Here is a 23,579-nt window from a genome sequence, read left to right on the forward strand (position 1 = left end):
CGGGATCGAGTCCCACATCGGGCTTCCTGCATGGAGCCTGCTTCTCCCTCTGCCTATGTCTCTGTCTCTATCTGTGTGTCTTTCATGAATGAAATCTTTAAAATAAGATAAAATCTTTAAAAAAATTTAAAAGACCATCAACAAAGTCAGCTGGGAGAAACAATAGAAACTACAGTAACTGAAAATGACAGACAAAGCCATAAGATGGTCCTTATAGTTTAAATAATAGATATTAGAAAATTTCTACAGGGGACAGAAAACTATAAAATGTAATCTAGCTATTAAAAACAAGAAAAAAGAACCAAACAGAACTTCTAGGACTGAAAAATACAGACAAAAATTAAAAACAAAATGGATGGTTGTAACATAAAAAACAGATGAAGAGAAGCAAAGTAGAATATGGGTCAGAAGAAATGGTGCAGAATAAAGCATGATGAAACAAGAACAACTGGAAAATATAGAAAAGACCGTTTTAAACATAGAAGGCAGAGTCTGTGGTGTTTGATGAGAATCCCCACAGAAGAGAATGGGGAAAGAGGCAATATGCAAAGGAGTAGTATCAAGATTTTCTTAGAAGTAATAAAAGACTCAAATCTAGAATTCAGAAAGCTGAACAAATCCCAAACAACAATGATAAAAGAAATCCATACCCAGATACATAATAATTACACTTCGTAAAATGAAGGCAGATCGATTTATTTTTTCTCCCTTTATTTATTTTAAAGATATTATTTATTTATTCATGAGACAGGGAGAGAGAGAGAAAGAGAGAGAGAGAGGGGCAGAGACACAGGCAGAGGGAGAAGCAGGCTCCATGCAGGGACCCAACGTGGGACTCGATCCGGGTCTCCAGGATCACACCCTGGGCTGAAGGCGGCGCTAAACTGCTGAGCCACCCGCGCTACCCAAGAGATTTCAATGTTTAACTCACCTGATGCTGACTCAAGAGCAACAGGGGAAGTTCAAAGACAGAAGAAAAATATCTCCAATGAAAGATAATGAAGCCCAAATTAGAATTTTACATTCAGCAAAAGTCTCTTTGCAGAATGAGGGCAAAATATTTTCAAAGAAACCATGAGTAAGTATGCCACCAGTGGACTCTCACCACTTTAGAATTATGAAATTCTAAAACATTTCAGGTAGAAATTTAGTTCAGATGGTAAGCCTGAGATACAAAAAAAGAATAAAGAGCAAAGGAGGTGAAATATATGTATGGGTAAATACAAACACTGACGACATAGACAAAATAGTCTTGCCATATTAAAAGACATTTATGTAAATAACTACTGAATTAAAGTGCATAATAGAAATAAAATACATGATCATAGTAAGCAATCTGGGAATGAGAGTTGTTTCAGTTATTAGAACATAGTAACTGCCTAATAAATAATCCCAAAACTTACTAGAATAAACCATCCATGTTTATGGATTCTGTGAGTCAGGAATTTGGTAGGACACAGCAAGGATGGCTTGTCTCCACTCCATTAAGCTTTGGGCTTGGAATCCTCTGAACTTGCTTACTCATGTCGGACACCTGATGCTGGCTGTGGGTTGGGGACCTCAGTTTCTTCATGTGGGTTAGTTTAGGCTTCCTTATGACATGATGTCTGGAATCCAAAGGTGGGCTTTCCAAGAGGGGAAAGTAGAAGTAGAAGACCTATAGCCTTTTATGACCTAACCTCAAAAGTTGTAGTTACATATGATGCATTTTGTTATATCAGGGCAGTCATAAAGTCTTATTCAGGTTCAAAGAAGAGCTGGAGGAGGTTGCAAACTTCAATCAGCAAAATGTAAAGATAATCATTAAATTTAGTCTGGCTTAATCTGAATGTGCATATTATAATACAGGTTAATCATCAAAAGACAAAAGCCACTGAACTAGAGAAGAGAAAAAAAAGTGGGTATAGCCCAGCAAAAGAAAAACCGTATCATGCATATTAAAGAAGAATTTAACATAAAGAATTGGCTAAACAGATTTTGGGAGAATTGAAAACATCAGTTATTAAAGGGAAGTGGGTGACATTATTAGAACCTGAACCCTAGAAGAGATACCCTGCAGAGTGCCAGAGAAAAACTAGAGCCTAAGAACCAATCAGAAACTACTGGAAGAAAAGCCACTGTTGAGGTGATGCTGACAATATTAGGAAGCAAATGGCAAAGGTAAAATTCTCCAGCATTCCAGTCCTCCTCCTAGTGCCACCTATTTGTGGAACCTAAAGAAAGCCAAATGGCAAAAAAGAAATGCAGTTTACAAAGTTCTAGAGTACAATAAAGTGTCTAGAGTTGAGGGTTAATAATTAGTAATTGGCATATGTAGAATAAAAAAAGTACAAAAAATTTTTAAAAGGCAAGAAAACAGAGAAAAAGAATAATCTACACTTTGAAGCCAACTCTGAAAGGCTGTAGGAATAAGGGTAAACAGGAAGTAAGAGCAATAGTGGTCTACAGTTCAACTTGGAGTCATATGGGTAACTCATAAAAACTCGACTCTGGAATTGGTCAAGTTACTAGTGGCTAAGTGCCTATGTGGAGGATGAAAATACAATGCGGGACATCAAGTTATTTTTAAAAGCAACTTTTCAAATATAATATTGGCATATAATTAAAGATCACCATACACACAGGATGTAAGATAATGATTAGCTGAAATAAAAGAAAAATAAAAACAGTCCCACAGGAGAGTTCCAGATTTGAGAATGAACACAGACTATGAAATAATCATGCTTTTCATGTTCAAGTAGATAAAAGATTGAAAATTCAGCAAGACAGCTGAAGAAGCTACGAGTGACAGAATTTGCATATTTGTAATTAGAAATTTGAGAACTGAAAATACAATGGGCTAAGAATAACCAAGACACTTTTATATAAGTTCGGAGGACTTGTTCTGCCAAATAGAAAAATCAATAAATCAGCTACAGTGATGAAATTACTAGCACAGGGATAGAAAAGGAGAAATAAAAATCCAGAAAAGAACATACTTGGTAAAAGAACATGTTTCACAATTCAATAAATGGTGAGGCACACCCAGCATACACAAAATTAATTCCTCATAAATTGAAAACTGAAAACGTGAAAGGCAAAGCTAAAGCCTTTATAAAACAATATATAGAGAGGTACCTGCATGACCTTGGATAGAGAACACTGTTTTAAGCAACTCACGAAATACACTAACCTTAAAACAAAAGACTGATACTTCTTAGTATCTAACCTTTGAGAAATTCTTTTTAGCAAGGAACATCATGAAGAAGAGAGGGAAAGGCAAGCCAGAGTGGGAGAAGATATTTGGAAATATGTAGCTAACTAAAAACAGGATTTATAAAGATCTTCTATAGATAAATGAGGGAAAAGACTGCTAATACAACAGAAAAATGGTCAAAAGAATTGAAAAGACACTTTGCAAAAAAGAAAGTCAAAGTGGCCAACAAACTCAGAAAAAGGTGCTCAATTTCACTGGTCGTTAGGGAAATACAGAGTAAAATTTCAATAACATACAACTGTACAATCCAGCAGGTTGGCAAAATTAAAAAAAAAAATTCTGTTAATACCAGTATTGAATGGGGTAAGCAAATACAGGATATCTCTACTGCTAAGGCAGTTATGGTCTGTTATGGTCTAATAAAACTTAAGATGTGAATACCTAAGAGCAAGCAATTCCATTCCTACGTATATAGGTATATACCTTAGCTGCACTAGGAAATACATACAATGTTCACTGAGCAACTGTGATTGCCCCAAACTAAAAACATCCCATAGTCAATAGAATGAATAAATAAATTGTGATGTATTAATGCAAAGGTAAACTACATAACAATGATGAATAAAGTGTGGCTATAAGCAACATGGATGATTCCCATGTTGAATGATGAGAGCAGCAACCACAAAAAAAAAAAAAAAAGTCTGATTCCATTTATACCAAGTTCAAAAACAATAAAAAAGTAAACTATATTGTTTTAAGTACATGATAGGTGGTTAACACTATAAATAGAAACAAAGAATTATCACAAAAGGTAGCATAGTGGTATTATCAAAGGATATGTGTAGGGAAGTTGGTTGTGACTGAGAAGGGACTACAACGGACATTTCTGAGCTGCTGCCAATGTTCTACTGATTTGACAGGTAGTTACCAGCCCTTACTTTAAAATTAATCCTTAAACTATGTATTTATTTTCTATATACTCTTGTGTGTGTGTGTATATGTGTGTATATATATATATATATATTTGAATATATATTTCTGAACTTAAAAAACAAAGCTAAGAAATGGCAAGAGAAAAATGAACACTGAAAATTACCTATTCCTTACTCTGATCCCCAAGATTTCAACTTCCTGATTTATGTTTTGAAATTGTTGAAAGTAAAATAGTTAAATCCATACTTACTGACTGCATACAAAAAGATTTCTTATTTACAATTACAATGAATTTTTGTAATTTAACTGTTCATTATAGTTTTAAATTATTAGGTCAAAAGATTTTTCCTTAAGATCTCAGGAGAACAATTTTCTGTCTTCATTTTACTAATTATAAATTATAAAACAGTGGACTCTAAACAGGGGGTGTTATAATTGACAAAAAAATAAAAACAAAGATAAACATCTATTTCTAAGTTCTAGCTTTGGGAAAATTTAGAGGAATTACTGATGAGTATCAAATAAGTTTTGAACTCCAAAAAGGAATATACTTTATAAAGGTGCCTGGTTGGCTCAGTCAGTAGAGCAGGTGACTCTTTGGCCTTAGGGTTATATATGAGTTTAAGCCTGACATTGGGCGTGAAGTCTACTAAAAATAAAATAAAAATCTTTTTTTTTTTTTTTAAAGGAATATACTTTAGATATCCCCAACCAACAGTGAGATATTTACCAGACCTTTTAGGTTTTACAGTCACTATTTTCTCAACTGTTTTAACAGAATCTCCAGGAGCCAAAAGTACTTTGAAGTAATGTTCCTCTACACACAGCGACTATTATATCTTCATGACTGCAAACTTGAAAATTAGGAAATACCAAAGCAATGTTACTCAGAAAATGATTAGCAAAATTGGAAATCTCTGGAGTCAACCATGGAATAGGATTTACAAAGATACTGTCAAATTTCTTAATTTATTTTTAGTAGTAAAAAAAAATCACTCAGTGGTACCATACAAAATCAAATAATTTTTATACCTGGTATTTTAATCACCAAAAGTGATCTCGTGGTACAGAAATAAAACAGATAATGACAAAAAATGTCATTAACTTCACACCCTGGCTTTCCAGCTTAGAACTAAATAGAAATTAATGGTAATAACCATTACCTACAGGAAAAGAAAAAGCAATGATAAAATCTTTCAGGCTTGGGCAGCCTGGGTGGCTCAGCGGTTTAAAGCTACCTTCAGCCCAGGGCCTCATCCTGGAGACCTGGGATCGAGTCCCATGTTGGGCTCCCTGCATGGAGCCTGCTTCTCCCTCTGCCTGTGTCTCTGTCTTTCTCTCATTAATAAATAAATAAAATCTTAAAAAAAAAAAAAAAAAAAAGAAAACAAATGGTTTAAAAATATGTTTCAGGCTTAATCACAAAATGAACTTAATCCATGTTGGTTTTGTTTATATCTATTAAAGCACTGATTACTATAAATAAGAACTGATAGCAGGGTTCCAAATTTACTTCTGAAGAGATGTGGAGATTTAAATAAGAGTAAGCCATCAGATCACAGTTGAGGATTACTGAAAGACTCCCTGAAAAACATCAGTTACTATCATAAAAGCAGAGTGAAAATGGGGAAAAGGCTTCTTATAGAAAAGTCCTTTTATTATTGCTAGCCAAGAGTTCTAAGCCATTGACTTTGATGTTCCTGAATTCAATTTTAAGGAATTTTAAACATTATTCTTGAAGAAAAATTACTTATATCAAGGGTATCCATTTCCTTTAAACTCATCCCATCCACCTATCCTTGCCTCCAATGCAGAATATCCTTTTATTCATACAAATTCACATTCCACTCCGAATATATTTTCCCAATTGGCTGATACTTTTACAAAAGAATGAAATAATACAGCTGGTTGACAAAGTAATTTCAACTATTTATAAATAAAAGGAAAGTTAAGCAGAGAGTATATAAAGATACCAAATGGGAGTAATACTGATGTGACTCTAGTCGAGTTTATCAAAATCTATTAGTAGCCTGGACAGGGGATCAGATGAAAAGCAGCTAGAGAACTGACTTCCTGTGGTTACAAAATGCCAATTGCTTTAGAATGCATGACAGCCTTGAAGAAACACTTGCTGCTTTTACCAAGTTTACAGTGTTGAGTACATTTTACATCATTTTAATGAAAACATTTATACAAATTTACTGCAATATCTCCTATCGGAAAACAGAGTTTCTACCATTAAAGACCTAAAAAAATAAATTTTTATCTTTGTCAACTCCCTTTCTGGGAATGCAGGATAAAATATATGTTTCCCTTAAAATAAAATATTTTTTTTTCTGTCCAATAGGTTGCTGGAAGAAAAAAAGTCAAGACTCGACTAGTAATGATTTTTTTTAATTTCTAGTTTTCATCTACTTCTAAGGACACTCCCTTTACAAAACCTTTCAGTCTTATATACTATGACAATCATGTTTAGAGCTCCAAATAAATAAAATAGCCACGTTAGAAGGCATATTGAAGAATCCAATGATTAGCCACATTTATCTGTTCACATTCATGGATCCTCTAAGAGGGTTGTCAGAGTTCATATAATACTGTTAACATTTAATACAAGTTAACATGTGTCATCTGATCTACTGCTCATGGGTTATAACAGTGACGCTATTATTAATACAGATCCTAATTTTGGGGAGACAGTGATATTAACAAACTCCGGTTAAATTACCAGGACATTAAACTGTAACTATATAATTTAAAATGGCTACTCTTCATCCACTGCTACCATCTCCCTCTTCCCCCTGGTATTAAACTCAAAAGCCTAACTATAAGAGGTGCAGGGTGCCAAACACTTTTGTATCGGAAAACTGGGTCTCGAATAGTAAACAACAAAAAAAAAAATTCACAAAATAAAGATTAAACTGTTTGAATGGTTGCAACTGTTATTTTCAATTTTTTGATCTTTTATCTCTTCTGGTGACGAATATTTTTTTTCCTTCTTTTCATCCACAGAGGTTAATACACAAATTTTTTGTAAGCATTATAAAACATCATTCCAGTTCAAAATTGCTTGTGATCATATCCACATATGAAGCACTAGACAAGTGTATATTATGTTCCAAAATGCTTTAAAATTCTTCACTGTAGTTTTCTACTGATGTTTCCCTTAAATTAAGGCTTCATCAAAGAGAAATTCATAGTATTATGAATTGATTTTTTTTCATTCCTGAATTAAGTGCAATCTTTCCAAAATCAAGTAGTCCTGGAGAAAATTTAAGACAACTTCCGTTAATCAGTGTCATGACTAAAATAGTATCTTACTGGAGGTCCAGGCAGATCTTCATCTCCATCCGTGTCTGGAGCAAATGACACAGTAAGATCCACATATTTCTTTTCAGTAGAAGGTTTCACAAGTTTATGCATTCTAAGAAAAATAATCAAGGACAAATAATTTGGTAAATTCTGTAAAATGAAAGAGTGATTTCCCATGTAATGTTGCCCAGAGAATCTGGACCTGTGTGTCTGGACTTCACATTTATTTTAAAGTCTAATAATTCATCTGCTTTCATATGTTACAATTTTTCTTTACTAAAAGCTCTAAACTCAAGACATTCATTTATGTAACAGTGAATCAGTCTGGACTACCGTTAATATTGATAAAGAAAACAGACCATTTGCTAAAAGACAACGCTCTCGCCCAAAACCAAAATGTAAGCAATGTATTTTAAAAGTCAATTATTCTCATATTTCCTATAAAGTGTGGAGGCATCATAAATTCTTTAAGCATTTCTATGTAAAGAGTAAAAAGCAAACTAGATTTAAATCTTCAAATGCAAGCTAATCACAATGAAAGACATAAGCTTTACCTTTACCTTATATCCCATGTATATCTTATTTACTAAAATAAACCTATTGTAGCGATTATCACTGATACTATCTTAAATTAAGTTATCATCTGTATTTCCTTTGATTACTGGATTAGTTTTGAGTCAGCTTTCTCCTACCTGCAATCTACTCTGCTGCCAGAACACTCTTAGGACGCAAATCTGATTTTACTCTCTTGCCTAATAATATTATGTATCATATGCCATGTACCTATCTCATATCAGGCTTTGAACTATGTAATCTATTTAAATGTCAATAATAGCTCTTGCCATTTTACAAAGATAGTTTGTCCCATTTATAACTTCTCATTCTTTCTACCGTTCATTCTCATCATCTCATCCTTAAGTTATTCCAAAATACTGATTTTCCAAATAGATCATGCATGCTCTTTATTACCTAAATGCTTTTGCATAAGCTATTGCTTTTGCCTAATACCCTTTTCAAAGGTAGCTCAAATGAAATCTACCCTAAAGTGAAGGATTGAGTTAGTAGTGCCTAAGGTATTCTGTAAAAATATTTATTATACTAATTATTCAATTACATTTTAATGATTAACATGTCTCTTTTTCATAATAGACTGTGAATTCCTTGAGGGCACAGGCTATTTAATAAAGATGTATATTAACAAAAGATTTACAGGGGTAACATTTATGGACTACCCCTTGGTTGCTATTATACTGCTAGTCTTTACTACTATTTTAATGATCAACAGCTATGGGGACAATCATTCCTAGTTGTGGACAGAAAACTAAGTTTCAAAAACATTCAGTAAGCTACTCAATGTGGCAAAACAAGTAGCTGGGCATGGATGTGAATTCAGGTCTTTCAGAAGCCAAGCTTCTCTAGCCACTTAATAGGTACTTAATGTTCTTAGTAAACATCTGGTAAATGAAGATATAATAAATAAAAAATATCATTCACAAAGTATATCATGCTGGAGATTCCAAATACTGGCCAACTTATAAAGCACTATTGGGCATTACTTACAACAAATTTTAAATTCTACTAATCAATATGCTTCAGGACCACACATTCTATTCTCATCTAGGTAGTATACAGGGAATACTATTAATATATCAAAAAGATACTCAGGGATCCTAATGACAAAATAATATAAAGCAAATTAATACCTTATCTATGTAACAGCAATTTTGCTGTTTCAAATATAGATCAATAAGCCTGGATTATAGTAATTAAAAAGTGATTACTCTCATTAATTGATAATCATAGTTAAAACTTACATATGTTAAACCACCCATTATGCAGAGATGCATAGGACAAATATTTTTATGCTAATTTTTATTTATTTAATACAAGTTAACATGTCATCTGACTTGCTCCTGGGTTAAAACACTGATGCTATCAACAATGATTCTGATTTTTAGGAGACAGTGATATTAACAAAATCTAGTTAAATTAGCAGAGGTAAATCTATTTGATTTTCCAGTGTGCATTCCCCTTATGTTTTAATTCTTGTGAATCCTCTGATGTGAGGTTCAATACTTACGTTAACTTTAATCTTTTTGCATGACCTGGCATTACAGGAACATAAAGCATTTTGACTCCCTGTACCACCATCGTTGGTTCAATTCCATACTTCTCCTAAAAGTAAATACCCAAAAGATGGCAGTCAAAGCCATGTCCAAATATAAAAGGCTGGGTGACAATATATTACAACCAGTAAAAAGACACTTGACAAACTTCTGAATATTTATGAAAACCTTCAACTAATGAACTAATAAGTAAATAAGTGTCTCACTTTGACTGCATTTATGAAATCCAAGAGGGTGAAGTCTTCTTTTCCATGTATTGTCCATCTGTCCCAAATTGTAAATGATATTCCATTTCTGTTGTAGAAAAATATTCAGAACAAAAAATTTTAATTTTTTCCCTTTAGTAATAATAAAAAGCCCCAGAAGTTCATAATTTGTTACTTAGCTACATAATAACATAAAGGAAAAAGAAAAATATAACTTATTTCCCTATCATACCATACAAGGTAGCCACTTTTATCAGTACCTTGTTGATCCTTCCAGTGTCTCATAATAAATCAGTATCTCTTAGGCAAGAGAGTTCTCTATTTAAACAGGTACATGGGTTTCTCTCTGTGGATGTTTCAGTCCCCTATTACTGAACAGCTGGGTTATTCCAATCTTTGGCTATGATAAACAATGCTACAATGAATATCTTATAAATATATCATCTGAGATGAGTGCAAATGTGTCTACAAATTTGAAATAATGCACTATATTTCTCTTATTATGGGTTATACTATTTTATACTCTTATCAGTAGTAATGTATGAGGAGAGTGGTTCCCACTCTTGCCAAGACCGATATTTTCAAATTTGTGGTTGTTGTCAATTTGAAAGTGAAAAATGAAAGTCCAGGGGGATTGTTTTGTTCTGTCACATAGTTTCTGGAACCAGATTCTAAATGTTATGATAGATCAGTAAGACACTATAATGCCTTCTAACTCATCTGAATTAAGAAAAAACGGATGAAACCATAACAAAGTACAATGCTAAGTAATGTAGTAGATTAACTGTTGTGAGTGTTCTATGGCAGTTTAGCCAGGAATGCTTCACATAAAGCAAAAGAATAAAATTGGACCACTATCTTACACCATATGAAAATTAACTCAAGGGGAGCCTGACTAGCTCAGCCAGAAGAGCATGTGACTCTTCATCTTGGGGTTAAGTTTGAGCCCCACTTTGGGTGTAGAGATTAATTAAAAATAAAATCTTAAAAAAGAAATTAACTGAAAATGAATGAAAGTCCTGCATGTAAGATCTGAAACCATAAAACTCCTAGAAGAAAACAAAAGTGGTAAGTAAGCTTCTTGACATCAGGCTTGGTGATAAGTTTTTTACATTTGATACCAAAAGCAAAAGTAGACAAATGGGACTACATCAAACTAAAAAGCTTCTACATAGCAAAGAAAACCATCAACAAAATGAAAAGGCAGACAAAATGAACAGTGGTTAATTGTTCAAATTAATAATCTTACATAAAAGAAATCTAGAAGTAAATAAACCAGGGATGTTCCATTGGTTCTGTAAAGTGACTAGTGATCCAGGCTTTCTATACTCATTACTGGGAGGCAATTTTTCACTCATGACATGTCTTATGATAGCTTTTATCTAGAAATATCCTTTCAGGGATGTTTTCAGAGGAAACAGCCTTGAATGATGAAATAGTGTCGCTCTTCAGGTCAGAGAACAGATCTGATTCCTGGACAAGGCAATAAAGATAATGCCTCTCTGCTGGGCATAAGTGTTCAGATTTGCCAGCAGTCTTTGCATAAAATTGGGGTATTCTTAAGCTCAGTGTTCCTTAGCTGTAACAGATCTATTGCATGTATAGTATCAACCTGGATGTTCTGCATTATCCGCATGGGACTTGGAGGGCAAGAGAAAACAATGCAAACATGAAGCTCATGTTACCTGCTATGCCAGAAGTAATAAATTGAATTAAAAAGAAAAGAAAAGGGGATCCCTGGGTGGCGCAGCGGTTTGGCGCCTGCCTTTGGCCCAGGGCGCGATCCTGGAGACCCGGGATCGAATCCCACATCAGGCTCCCGGTGCATGGAGCCTGCTTCTCCCTCTGCCTGTGTCTCTGCCTCTCTCTCTCTCTCTGTGACTATCATAAATAAAAAAAATAAAAAAAAATAAAAAAAAATAAAAAAAAATAAAAAAAAATAAATAAATAAATAAAAAAAAATAAAAAGAAAAGAAAATGCAACCTACTGAATGGAAATAAATACTTGCAAATCATGAATCTGATAAGGAGTGAGTAACCAAAATATATAAAGAACCTGAAGACATACAAACAGGTATGAAAAAGTGCTCAACATCACTAAACACCTGGGAAATGCAAATCAAAACCATAATGAGGTTATCACCTCACATCTATTAGAATGGCTAAAACTAAAGACAAGAAATACCAAGTGTTGGCAACAGTACGGAGGTTCCTTAAAATATTAAAACTAGAATTACCATATGATCCAGCAATTTCACTTCTGGGTATTTATCCAAAGAAAATGAGAGTAAGTAACTCCAAGACATATCAGTACCCCCAATAAAAGAAATCTTGTTATTTGGAACAACATTAGCATTATGCTAAGTGAAATAAGTCAGAAAAGACAATAATATCTATGATCTCACTCAGATGCGGAATCTTAAAAAAAAAGAAACCAATGTGAAACTGAGCTCAGAGATAGAGACAACAGATTAGTAGTTGCCAGAGGTGGGACTGGGGTATGAGCAAAATGGGTGAAAAGAGTCAAAAGGTGTGAGCTTCCAGCTTTAAGATAAATTAGTCATGGGCATATAATACACAGCATGGTGACTATAGCTAATAATACTATGCTGTATAGTTGAAAGTTGCTAAGAGAGCAGATCTTAAAATATCACAAGGGAAAGACTATGCTTAACTCTGTATGGTGATGTTGACTGGACTTATTATTCTGATCATTTCTTAATACATTTAGGTGTTGAATCATTGGGTTGCACACCTGAAACTAATCTAATGCATGTCAGTTATGTCTCAATTAAAAAAAAAAGAAATGCTTCATGAAGATGGGATTTTGACTTAGTCTTAGCAAGGATTACTATGTCCATAAGAAAAGGAGACGTGAAACTATGATATTTTCCTTTTAGAAGGTAAAAATTTTATTTCATTTTTTATTATTGAAGAGAAATAGACTTTCATGCATACCTGATTTCAGTTCTTTTTACTTCAGATGTCTCTGTAAACACTATAATTGGAATAGCTAAGTTAAGGAAACAATTTTTGTAAGCTTCAAATGGATAGTCACCAGCTACCTTGATCATCTCCAATGCAACCTAGATAAAAGAAGGTGATCTGATTATATAGAGCCCAAAACTATTTATGACTTTAAATGCATTTATTTAGGGATGCCTGGGTGGCTCAGCAGTTGAGTGTCTGCCTTTAGCTCAGGTTGTGATCCCAGGGTCCTGGGATCGAGCCCTACATCAGCTCCCTGTGGGAAACCTGCTTCTCTCTCTGCCTAGGTCTCTGCCTCTCTCTCTGTGTCTCTCATGAATAAATAAATAAATAAATAAAAATCTTTAAATAAACAAATGCATTTATTTAATTTTCCTAAATTCTTCTCAAGCATTTCTCTGTAAAGAGTAAAAGCAGCTACTAGATTGAAATAATAGGAATTTTTTATAAATCTGTCCACTTTTTGCATATCTTATACTTTCAAACTTTTCACCTGTTCTATATGGGTTGAACAAAGTTATTAAAATGACTAATTTAATCATTTAATCTTCCTATTGTGGAAGACATGAGAATTCAAGAAATATAATACTCTAAAATCCTTTAATACAGGAGCAGATAATTACATAGCTTTGAAGTATAACACTATAGTACAGCATAACAACTAGGGCGAGCCTAAAGATTCTGAATCATTAAGGAAAGATTAAACTGTAAGAAATCTGAATCACTAACAGGAATTACATTTTTTAAGGCAAAGAACTAAAATCTAATACAATCAAAGACCAACCATTAGAGCAGTTCACTTTATTCAAGAAAAATAGAGTGCTTTGTATGGAGAATACAAGAATGATTAAGAGTATTATTGCTTGTAATAATAATTATACTCTATCTTGACAGAGGTTAGTTATTATATTAAAATATCTATATATCTATAAAGCTTCAAAATGTGGATGACCTTATTTTCAGAAATACCTTGAAATTTAAAATTATAAGATCAATATGGATCCCTCCTTCTCTAAGATCTCTGAGTGACTGGCTAGTGTGGCATAGTAGGAAAAACAGGTAAGAGGCAATGAAAAAGAAGTATTTCCATTTAAAGAATAATACACTCACCAAGCCAGAAACTGCAGCAGTGGATGTTGCTATTGCAGGTATAATTTTACCAGCTATGCGCTTTGTCTTAAAACGGTCAGCTGGTTCAATGCTATACATTTTGGCACGAAGGTTTGATGCAGCTGTAATGAAATCTATGTGTCCATTATGTTCATCATCTTTCTCAAATGAAAGCACTGCCATCTGAAGATCACCTGATCATAACAACCAGAAAAATAAAGTTTTGTAGTAATTTGTAAAGGTTTTATTAGGTAAAAAACAATGTGGATTCGTTATCCTTAAATATTCCTTTACAAAACACACGAAAAAAATCCAGAAAGATGAAGTTATTGAAGGATATGAAAATGATGGCTGTGATATCACTAAATCAGAGAAATTTCTATATTAAAAAAAATCTTTCTAAAAAACAGAAAATAAGAAACCATATATCACATCTGCTATTAAGTGGCTTACAAATAAAGTTAACATTGGGTATTGTACTAAAATTGTTTCCATAAATACTATTCTAAACATTTTGCCCCTGTTAACTAAGTACAGGGTCAGTGAGTCTAACAAAAATATGTATCTGTAATATTTCTAGATTAGTGATTTCAAAAATCATTCTGTAGGTAGGGCAGCCTGGGTGGCTCAGCAGTTTAGCACCGTCTTTGGTTCAGGGCGTGATCCTGGAGACCCAGGATTGAGTCCCGTGTCGGGCTCCCTGCATGGAGCCTGCTTCTCCCTCCCTCCATCTGTGTCTCTGCCCGCGCCGCCCCCAACCCCCCCGTGTCTCTCATGAATAAATAAAATTTTTAGAAAAAAAATCATTTGTAGATAGGTGTAGTTTGATCTGTTATAAAAAAGAGAAAGTAAGAAATGGTATTTTCCTAGAATTGTAACATACCTGTATTCTCTTTACAAAATAAATAGTTGGCTAACCTAGGTTCTTATTTCCTGAATTTTACTGGTTTGTACATAAAAATCCTGAAGGTCCGGAAACTGCTGATTTATGTAATAAAGCATGGTAAGCAGTTCTAAAAACATAGCTAATGGCTTTGTTTTTAAGGAATACAACTTTGGTTTTCTTATGTTTAAAACCATTTAGCAAGGATGTATGCAGGTCAAGATGTATTTCCCATGTATAACTAAGGAGACTAATAAGCCAGAAGAAATCTGTCTATGGCTTTTTATCCTTAAAGTGATAAAACTGGCTTGTGTTAATCTATATGGAAACTCCATTTTTTTGCTCTTTATGCTGGCCATGAGTTGTTTTTTTTTTTTTTTTTTTTTTGGCCATGAATTAAAAAAGAATCACACAGTAGAATCCCAAGGACTACACCAGTTAGAACAATGACAATAAAGCAGATAATACATTTCTGAATAGCAATTGAAGGTAGGGCAAAAGGTAACAAATAATGAATTTAGTCACAGTTAAAGATGAACAGTGACTTTCATATGATCGTGAAATCAACTAACATTGTTATTATTATAGTTATTATTTAGTCCCATAAGCTTTTGGGTGTAGAGTTTATTGATCATAAAAATTCCCTCTAGTTCAAAGCATTTTATAAAGATTTCCTCTTACTTGTGGTAGCTTTATTAGATGAAATAGCCTTTTCTAGTTGGAAAACAGCATTCCTCTCATCTTCATTGCTAATAGGAACATGGTCTGGTTTCCTTGCAGTTTCATCTGTTTGAACAACCTTTAAATACATGGACATATATTCACTATTGTTATCATAGCCTGTACTTAAGTCTGATTTCCATATCTTTTTTACCAAATAAGTCACACAGAGAAGATATTCCCTCTATCTAGTTTAATCACATTATTTTTTGTACAATGTTTTAAATAACTGAAATATATAAGAAAAATCCAGGAAAATGAAGTTATTGAAGGATATGAAAATGATGGCTTTGATATCACTAAATCAGGCATGGAGCCTAATACAGGGCTCAATCTCACAACCATGAAATTAAGACCTGAGCCAAGATCAAGAGTCACTTAACCGACTGAGCCAACCAGGCCCTCTGCTAGTTTAATCATATTAATCATTATGGCCCAGAGCATTTTACAGCTTCCATTGCTAAGTAATGTTATTTACATATTTATTATGTATTTCCTTACACTGAATGTCAACTCCTAGAAAAGTGATCTTTATCTTGTTCACTGAGAGAAATTCAATATATTTAAAACAAATTATCTCGTGTTAAAATATTTACTGAATAGCTTACAAGATCTGTATTTATATAGATCTCTTAAAATTCCACAGTATAATGAAGTTAATATTTATCAAGAGTCTGCAATTCTGAGAAATCTACTTCAAACCAAATTGTATAGCTCTAACTGGTGCAGAGCTGTTTTCTGTCTCCAAAGAAATCCATAAAATACATAATATTGCCATCCTTTAAATAATTACTGATTGCTGATAAGAAGTTGTTTCCGAAAGAATAAGTCTTCCTTCATATAGATGTATGCTTAGAGCAGCACCATCTAAGTAATTTATCTTTAAGAAATTACTTATTAAACATTCCACAAGGGCAGTAAAGTTAACAATTTCAGACAAAGAAAACTATCTGCATCATCGCTAATTAAAAATACTACTTCTTTTGTACAGTGCACATTCAACTTACATTTTTATAGATTAAGTATTATTTTAAGTATTTAAGAAATAGTAAAGAGTTAAGGAAACAGAAACTTCTGTTTTCCAGAATATCTAGTTGGTATTTTTGGCATCTTTTAACAAGTGCTAGACTTTGAAGCTTTGGTGTGAGTTGCTTCAGGAAGTTGTGAAAAGCTCATAATTCATGTTAAAACTAAAACTGTAGCTAAATGGCTCAGGATAATTTATTACCCCAAAACTTTGATAGAGAAAGAAGCAATTCAAGGCATAAAACACTGAAGAGCAATAAAGATTAGTGAAGTTATTGATACATGTTTCTTTGGCTTGTCTAGCAGTTCTGTTTACTAGAAACATGCGTTAGGAACTTACTTTTTTTAAAAAAACATTTATTTGAACAGAGTTGACAATGTTAAGTTACTTTCACATTTTCAATAAGGTGATTCAATTTCTCTATAATTATGTGATGATCACAAGTGTTACTACCATCTGTCACCATACAATGCTATTACAGTATCATTGACTATATTCCCTATGCTGTGCTTTCTGTTCCCTTGACTTATTCATTTCATAACTAGAAACTCCTTTACATAGGAATTCTGTTTACCTTTCTGTTCTTCTATTCTTGATAAGCTGTAAGTCATGAACATTTCATTCAGCACACCCATTTATTTGTATAAAATCAAACAGCTACAAATTTTCCTTTTCCCTAAAATAAAAGTGCAGAATGGCAGACTGCACACATCACTTCCTGCTTGAATTTTATAGGGAGGCAATCATTATTCCATATTTTTCAATATTACTAGAGTATAAGGGGAACAAAAGATTGTTTTGTAGATGATTTTTAGAGTGTATACAAAAAGGCATATAATGAACATGTGAAAAAGAAAAATACTTAGTATTTTCAAACTTTCCTATTTATCCAGCCTAAATTTCACATTCCATCTTTATTAATATACTGCTTATCTCTTTCCTTCCAACATATTTGCCCTATAAAATTCCAGTCCTAGTTATATCCAATTTTTCAGCTATTCTATGGCAGCACTCAGGCATCCAAATGCCTTTTTTCTAGCCACATTTATATAATACATTAAGTAGATTAACATTAAATGGATTCTCAATGCTGTTTCAAAATTCTACTACGACTTCTAATAACTGACTTTCCCATCCCCTTGAGCAGTTTTTTCACACGTTATTTTTCCCTCTGCTCAAACTTCCTTTAACTTCTTTTCCTCCTCACCTGGAGCTGCTATCCATGCTTCTTATTTCAACTAAGAAAATAATAATCTTTTTTTCTCTCCAATTCCAATCCCTGTCAGGACAACATACACCAGACTCCAATCGCTATCATAAATTACCTTTTACCTACTACTTCATTCAAACCATCATCATCTTTTGCCTATAACCTAATAGTTTTTCATGCTTCCTCTCTCATGCCCTATATAGTCATTCTTAACACACCAGCCAGAATCATCCTTTTAAATATAAGCCAGATTGTGTCCTCTGCTTAAAATACTTCACTGGCTTCTTATCTTATAATAAAACATTAAATACTTATCATAACCCCAAGTATCTCTCCTATTTCACTGTCTACCACTCTTCTTACATACTCTCCTTCAGAAGAATCCTCCTTCAAAGTCTTTCAGGGCTTTTCTCTGAACTTGTTTTGCTTGTGTGCATTATTCTTTCACCACATAATAGCATGGCTCACTCTATCACTTCCTTTAGGCTTCTGCCCAAATGGTACTATATCAGAGGCTTTCCCTTTAGCCCACAAAAAATGACACCAGCTCCATCACCCTTTACTTCTTTTCCTTGTTTTTAATTCTTAGCACTATGCCCATATTGCAGTATTATAATAATAGCATTTTTTTTTTAATAGTCCGCCTCTCAGACCGTAGTATAGCGGAAAGTATAGTCTGTCCGCCAACAGACTATACTTTCATAAGAGCAAGAATTTTGTTTTGTTCATTGTGGGATTCTCCAGGTTTAGAATGAGACTTGATACAAGTAAAAGTTCAGTAACTATTTGCTGAGTGAATAAATTTCCAAACATACCTTGTTAGAAGGTTTGAATTCTTGAATCTTTACTTCAGAAAGAATATTCAAGAGGGCATCTGCTGATAAGTCCTGTTTTTTTAAAGAGTTATTTTGTGAACATTTTTTTTAAAATTCTGAATTCTAAAGCTAAAAAATCCTAAAGAGATCCTTTATCATACTAAATTTGAATAATTTATCATCTGACTATTTAGACCATATCCATTTGTGACATTTACCTTTATTCTATAGAAATACCATTCATATAAAGGCTGGGAGGCAGGGGTGGTGTGTGCAAAAAAATTCCTTATTACTCAATGAACTTGCAATCTTAGTTCTTTCCATAAATTTTTAAAAAGATAGTTTTAGGACTGGTTGTATCAGACTGAGTGCTCCGCGATCAGGGACTATCTCGTCATTGTTTTACAAAGTTCCCCACACAAAGTTATACTTGATAAATATGGACTCAATAAATGAAATATGTAAGTAAATGGAATTCATACCTTTGGAAGTAGAAAAATATTTAAATGGTTCAAGATGAACTAAGATGAATTTATTAAGGCTATCAGATCTATATCCATTTTTAAGAAGCTGCTTAGGAAAAACTGAGACATACTGCTTTTGAGGTCACCTACATTCTTATCACAGAATTGCCACTCTTTTTTTAGAAAAAGAATACCAGACTGAATGACACTATTTTAACCAGACATTTATGGTATATTTCACCATTAACTCCAAAAAGGATTAGTTTACACTAGGCATTTTTATCTGGATCCAAAATAGCCAGTGTTAATTATGGCTCTAGTTCGTATTTGCCCATTTAGCCTACCTAAAAGTATAGCGATTTATTTGGTTCTATTTTGCATCTGTGAAGAAAAAAAGCACTAATGCAGATCTGCCTTTCAATTAAAACTATATTAGATGCTTTAGATAATAGTCAATAAAGATGTCTAAAGAAATAGGTAGGATAAAGGTTAAGAAATCTCAACATGTGATAGTACAGCAAAACAAAAAGTTTACGTTAAAGAATGATTCTTGTAACATAAAAACATATTTTGATGATGCAATTAGCTGGCATGTCATCAAGTTTTTACCTGGTTTTGTATCAGTTCCTAGAGCCTGAAGGTTATCTTACCTCTTCTGTAAATGGAATGCAATAGACTGCAGCATACAGTTTTGCAGCATTCAGAAGAAAACTGAAGTGCCTTTTGAAATTAAAAATATGGCAAAGTGTGAATGCACAGTTTCAAAGATGCTTAATTCACCAAAACTATAGCTTTTGAAATGCTGAAGAAAAATAATCACAGAATTTTCGTTACAGGAATATTTAAAAGTTAGGCAATGAACTTCTGGTCCAGATGAAAGAATTACAGAAGCTTTAAGAAACATTAAATGTTCATCCTTCTAGGGATCCCTGGGTGGCACAGTGGTTTGGCGTCTGCCTTTGGCCCAGGGCGCGATCCTGGAGACCCGGGATCGAATCCCACATCGGGCTCCCGGTGCATGGAGCCTGCTTCTCCCTCTGCCTATGTCTCTGCCTCTCTTTCTCTCTGTGACTATCATAAATAAATAATAATAATAAAAAGAAGACCATAAAAAAAAATGTTCATCCTTCTAAGTAGTAATATTCAGAAGATGATCATGATTACTTTGGGGAGAGGAGTGGCAAAAAGTAGAAAAATTAGACTAGTGAAAGAAAATTCATTTTAACTCATAAAAAATTAGAAATTTGGTTTAAAAGAACATATATTAGGTTCAAATTAAGCAAATGAGTTTGTTTAAAAACACAAGGGAAGTTTTAAAGGAGAAGTAGTCAGGATAAGGGGACTGGAAGCCTAACATAAGCATCAGATGAGAAAACTAAATTAGAATTATTTGTTGAAAGGAAGGTTAACAAATTGTTTAATTGAAATACATAAATATGGGTGTTTGTGCATGTGTGTATAAATGTCTATCTAATATAGATACGGTATACAGGTATTCATTCAAACTCAACTATTTTGAAAATTAATTTGAGATAATTTAGGGAGACAGTAGTAATCATTTTTCCCTCTGTATTACTAAAGGTCCTTAAATACTGGCTCTACTTAACAGGAAAACATTTGTTGTTATTTTATGTTTATTTCTTATGGATAACGTCAAAGAGGATTATACTTTGCTTTCACTTAAGATAAAAATAATGAAGTTATTTTACTATCTAAATAAACAGATTCACATATATGTGAAGGACTGTGGCTGGCTTTGCTGGACAGACTAATATGCTAAATAACTCTTAGATGAAGAGGGATGCAATAATTTAACATTTACAGAGCCTGAGGTTTTTACCCTATAAACAAATACATAGTTAAGAAATTTACAATAAAGGATGCATAAAAAACTAGATACAAATACTTACAAAGGTTCATTTAAATCAAATTTTATTGGAGAGGGGGGCCTCTTTGGTGACTGCCAAAACAAACCTAACAGAATATACGATATTAGTTTCATTATAGACACTTAGAAATAAATTATATTAAATGTTCTTCACAAGACTTGGTCACACTTACTGCCATCTTTTAATCTTGTGTCTAGGGGAAAACAGTGAAGAAGCTGAAGAGCCTAAAGAAGAATATTTAAAAAAATCACAATTCAATATTATCCGAGGTAAAAAAAAAAAAAAATGCACAAGAAGATATACACTGAAGCCTCCAGCTACCCTTCTATTCCTTATCTCCATTTTCCTTGTCACTGCCCCCCATACCTGTAATAACCTCTATTGTTATTTTCTATCAACATATAGTTCTTTTTTTGCATCTACAGCAAACATAAATATACATTACTTAATCACTTTTTATACAAATGGTGACTTATTTTACATAACATTCTGCTCCTTTCAAAGAGCTAATCCTTAAAACAAAAATGAAGCCAGTAAAAATATACAGTATTTTGTATTTTGAAATGATAAATGATGGTTGAGATTTGCTTCAAAACCATCTGGGGAGAGTATGTTGGGAGGTATATGGATAAAACAAGATTATCTACAAGTTGGTAAATGTTCAACCTGGGTGACAGATTTGTGAAAATTACATGGGGGTTCATTATGCTATTTTTTCCACTTTCTATGGTTAATTTTTTCCATAATAAAAAATCTTTTAAAAAAAGGTATAAAAGGTAAGAGGACTAAAGAGAGTACTTTGGATTTTGAAACAAGGAGTCATTGATAATTATGGTAAAAATAATTTGAACAGCAGTGGAGAAAGAAGACATATCTATTGGATGAGGAAGTAGCAATAGCAAGTATAAGATCACTCTTCTAAGCAAAAGAGACCAGAAGGAAATGAAAAGCAAGGATAAGTGAAACCAAAAGACTTTTTAAAAAAGAAAAACTTACTTATATTCTGATAGGTAACAGCCTAAAGAGAGGGAGAGACTCAAGAGAGTGCAGGACACATTCTAGCAATTTTAAGTAATGGGAGAATAACAGCTAATATTTAATGAGCACTTACAGGCTAGGTTCTGCTCAAAGTGCTTTACATGTAATTCACTCATTTGATGCTCACACTAGCCTATGAATTACATGCCAATTTATTATCCTCATTTTACAAACGAGGAAACAGACCAAAACAGACATAAAATACGATTTTGGGTATCGGTGGGCAAGGCAAAATTCAACAAAATTTCTGACAGTATCTCTATTTTCTCAGTTTCTTGCTTTATTCTGAATAATAAACTTTTAGACTACTAGTGAAATGTATTCCTTATTTTCTAAAGGGAACCTCTACCTGAAACCCAATTTGCACACAGAAAAGATAAGGATCAAGTAAATGTATTTCTAACAAACTAATGGATGGAATATAAGTGTATTCTTTTAACATTCAAAGAGAAACTAGCTATGTGCCCTGCACTTGTTTTCACTTAATTTATTACTTATTTCTGAAAAGATTCTCGAATGAAAGAGATGTTTGGTCCAGGGAAATTAATTTGGTAGCAATTAAATGAGCAATTAATATATTATAATGCATACTTACCTTATGGTTAAAATATTTTTCAAACTTTAACCTTGCTAACTCTACACACTGGGACCAATTTCTAGGTCTTCTGCTAAGTAACTTAATAACTTGAAAACAGCCTTCTAAACTGTGTCCAGTTTGTATCTTCTAGAATGAAGGAAAAAAAAAAAACAAAATAAATACATTTCCAATTAAACACACAATACCCATCACTCACCCATATCATTACTGGGAAGTATTTTTTTTTTTTTAAAGATTTTGCATTTAATTATCTTGAGGAAAGAGAGCAAGAGAACACCAGAGACAGAGAGAGGGCACAAGCTAGGGGGAGAAGCAGAGGGAGAGGGAGAAGCAGACTCCCCACTGAGCAGGCAGCCTGATGTGGGGGTTGATCCCAGGACCCCAAGATCATGATCTTGGCCAAAGGCCGACATGTAACCAACTGAACCACCCAGGCGCTCCTATTCCTGGGAAGTATTAGCCAAAGTTTGAAGTGCCAGCTCACGTGCCCTATAATTTTAGTATTTTTACCATGAGCTCCCTTCCATGTCCCTGCCTTTTTCTTCTTCCTATTTCTTTTTGGAGGGAGAATGGAAAAGGACAGCACATGAAATTTCAGCTGTAATTTCTTTTTTTTTTTTTTTCAAAGATTTTATTTATTTATTCATGAGAGACACAGAGAGAGAGGCAGAGACACAGGCAGAGGGAAAGGAGGCTCCATGCAAGAAGCCCGATGTGGGACTTGATCCGGGGACTGCAAGATCACATCCTAAGCTAAAGGCAGACGCTCAACCACTGAGCCACCCAGGCGTCCCTCAACTGTAATTTCTTATCTGACAAGTTATCCTCATGTCTAGCTAGCTGCTAAGTTGTTGGTATTACATATGTACTTAATATAATAAGTGCTTATAAATAACATTTTATTTATACTAAAAAATTGGCCTGTTTAATATAGGAATAAGGAAAAGTAAGAACATATCTTTAAAGTTGCCCGCATCATGAAGACTATTTAGTCTGAGAGATTACTGTCCACTCATGAAATTTTCATTAGAACTCACCTCAGTTTTTTTCCAAAGAGTTTAACAAGT

The 23,579-nt window shown here is 33.5% G+C and overlaps 2 protein-coding genes across 3 annotated transcripts in view; one reads left to right on the forward strand and one right to left on the reverse strand.

The window, feature by feature from the left end:
* Positions 1-6,641, forward strand: part of STAP1 (signal transducing adaptor family member 1) — a 57,088-nt gene extending 50,447 nt beyond the window's left edge. Inside the window, exon 10 of the mRNA XM_038556207.1 lies at positions 6,477-6,641. Within this exon, the coding sequence (XP_038412135.1) occupies positions 6,477-6,526 (50 nt within the window). The 3' untranslated portion in view covers positions 6,527-6,641. The remainder of the gene's footprint in view (positions 1-6,476) is intronic.
* Positions 6,642-7,323: 682 nt separating this feature from the next.
* Positions 7,324-23,579, reverse strand: part of UBA6 (ubiquitin like modifier activating enzyme 6) — an 82,256-nt gene continuing 66,000 nt past the window's right edge. Inside the window, exons 23-33 of one of the 2 annotated variants that reach the window (XM_038556197.1) lie at positions 22,510-22,638; positions 21,049-21,100; positions 20,898-20,961; positions 19,638-19,707; positions 18,524-18,595; positions 15,433-15,550; positions 13,869-14,062; positions 12,729-12,856; positions 9,771-9,858; positions 9,519-9,613; positions 7,324-7,550 (exon numbers count right to left, since the gene is read on the reverse strand). In XM_038556197.1, coding sequence (XP_038412125.1) covers positions 7,415-7,550; positions 9,519-9,613; positions 9,771-9,858; positions 12,729-12,856; positions 13,869-14,062; positions 15,433-15,550; positions 18,524-18,595; positions 19,638-19,707; positions 20,898-20,961; positions 21,049-21,100; positions 22,510-22,638 — 1,146 coding nt within the window. In that variant the 3' untranslated portion in view covers positions 7,324-7,414. The remainder of the gene's footprint in view (positions 7,551-9,518; positions 9,614-9,770; positions 9,859-12,728; positions 12,857-13,868; positions 14,063-15,432; positions 15,551-18,523; positions 18,596-19,637; positions 19,708-20,897; positions 20,962-21,048; positions 21,101-22,509; positions 22,639-23,579) is intronic. The other variant, XM_038556198.1, reaches the window with a different exon arrangement.

This window comes from Canis lupus, chromosome 13, assembly GCF_011100685.1.
Source record: "Canis lupus familiaris isolate Mischka breed German Shepherd chromosome 13, alternate assembly UU_Cfam_GSD_1.0, whole genome shotgun sequence".
NCBI lineage: Eukaryota > Metazoa > Chordata > Mammalia > Carnivora > Canidae > Canis > Canis lupus.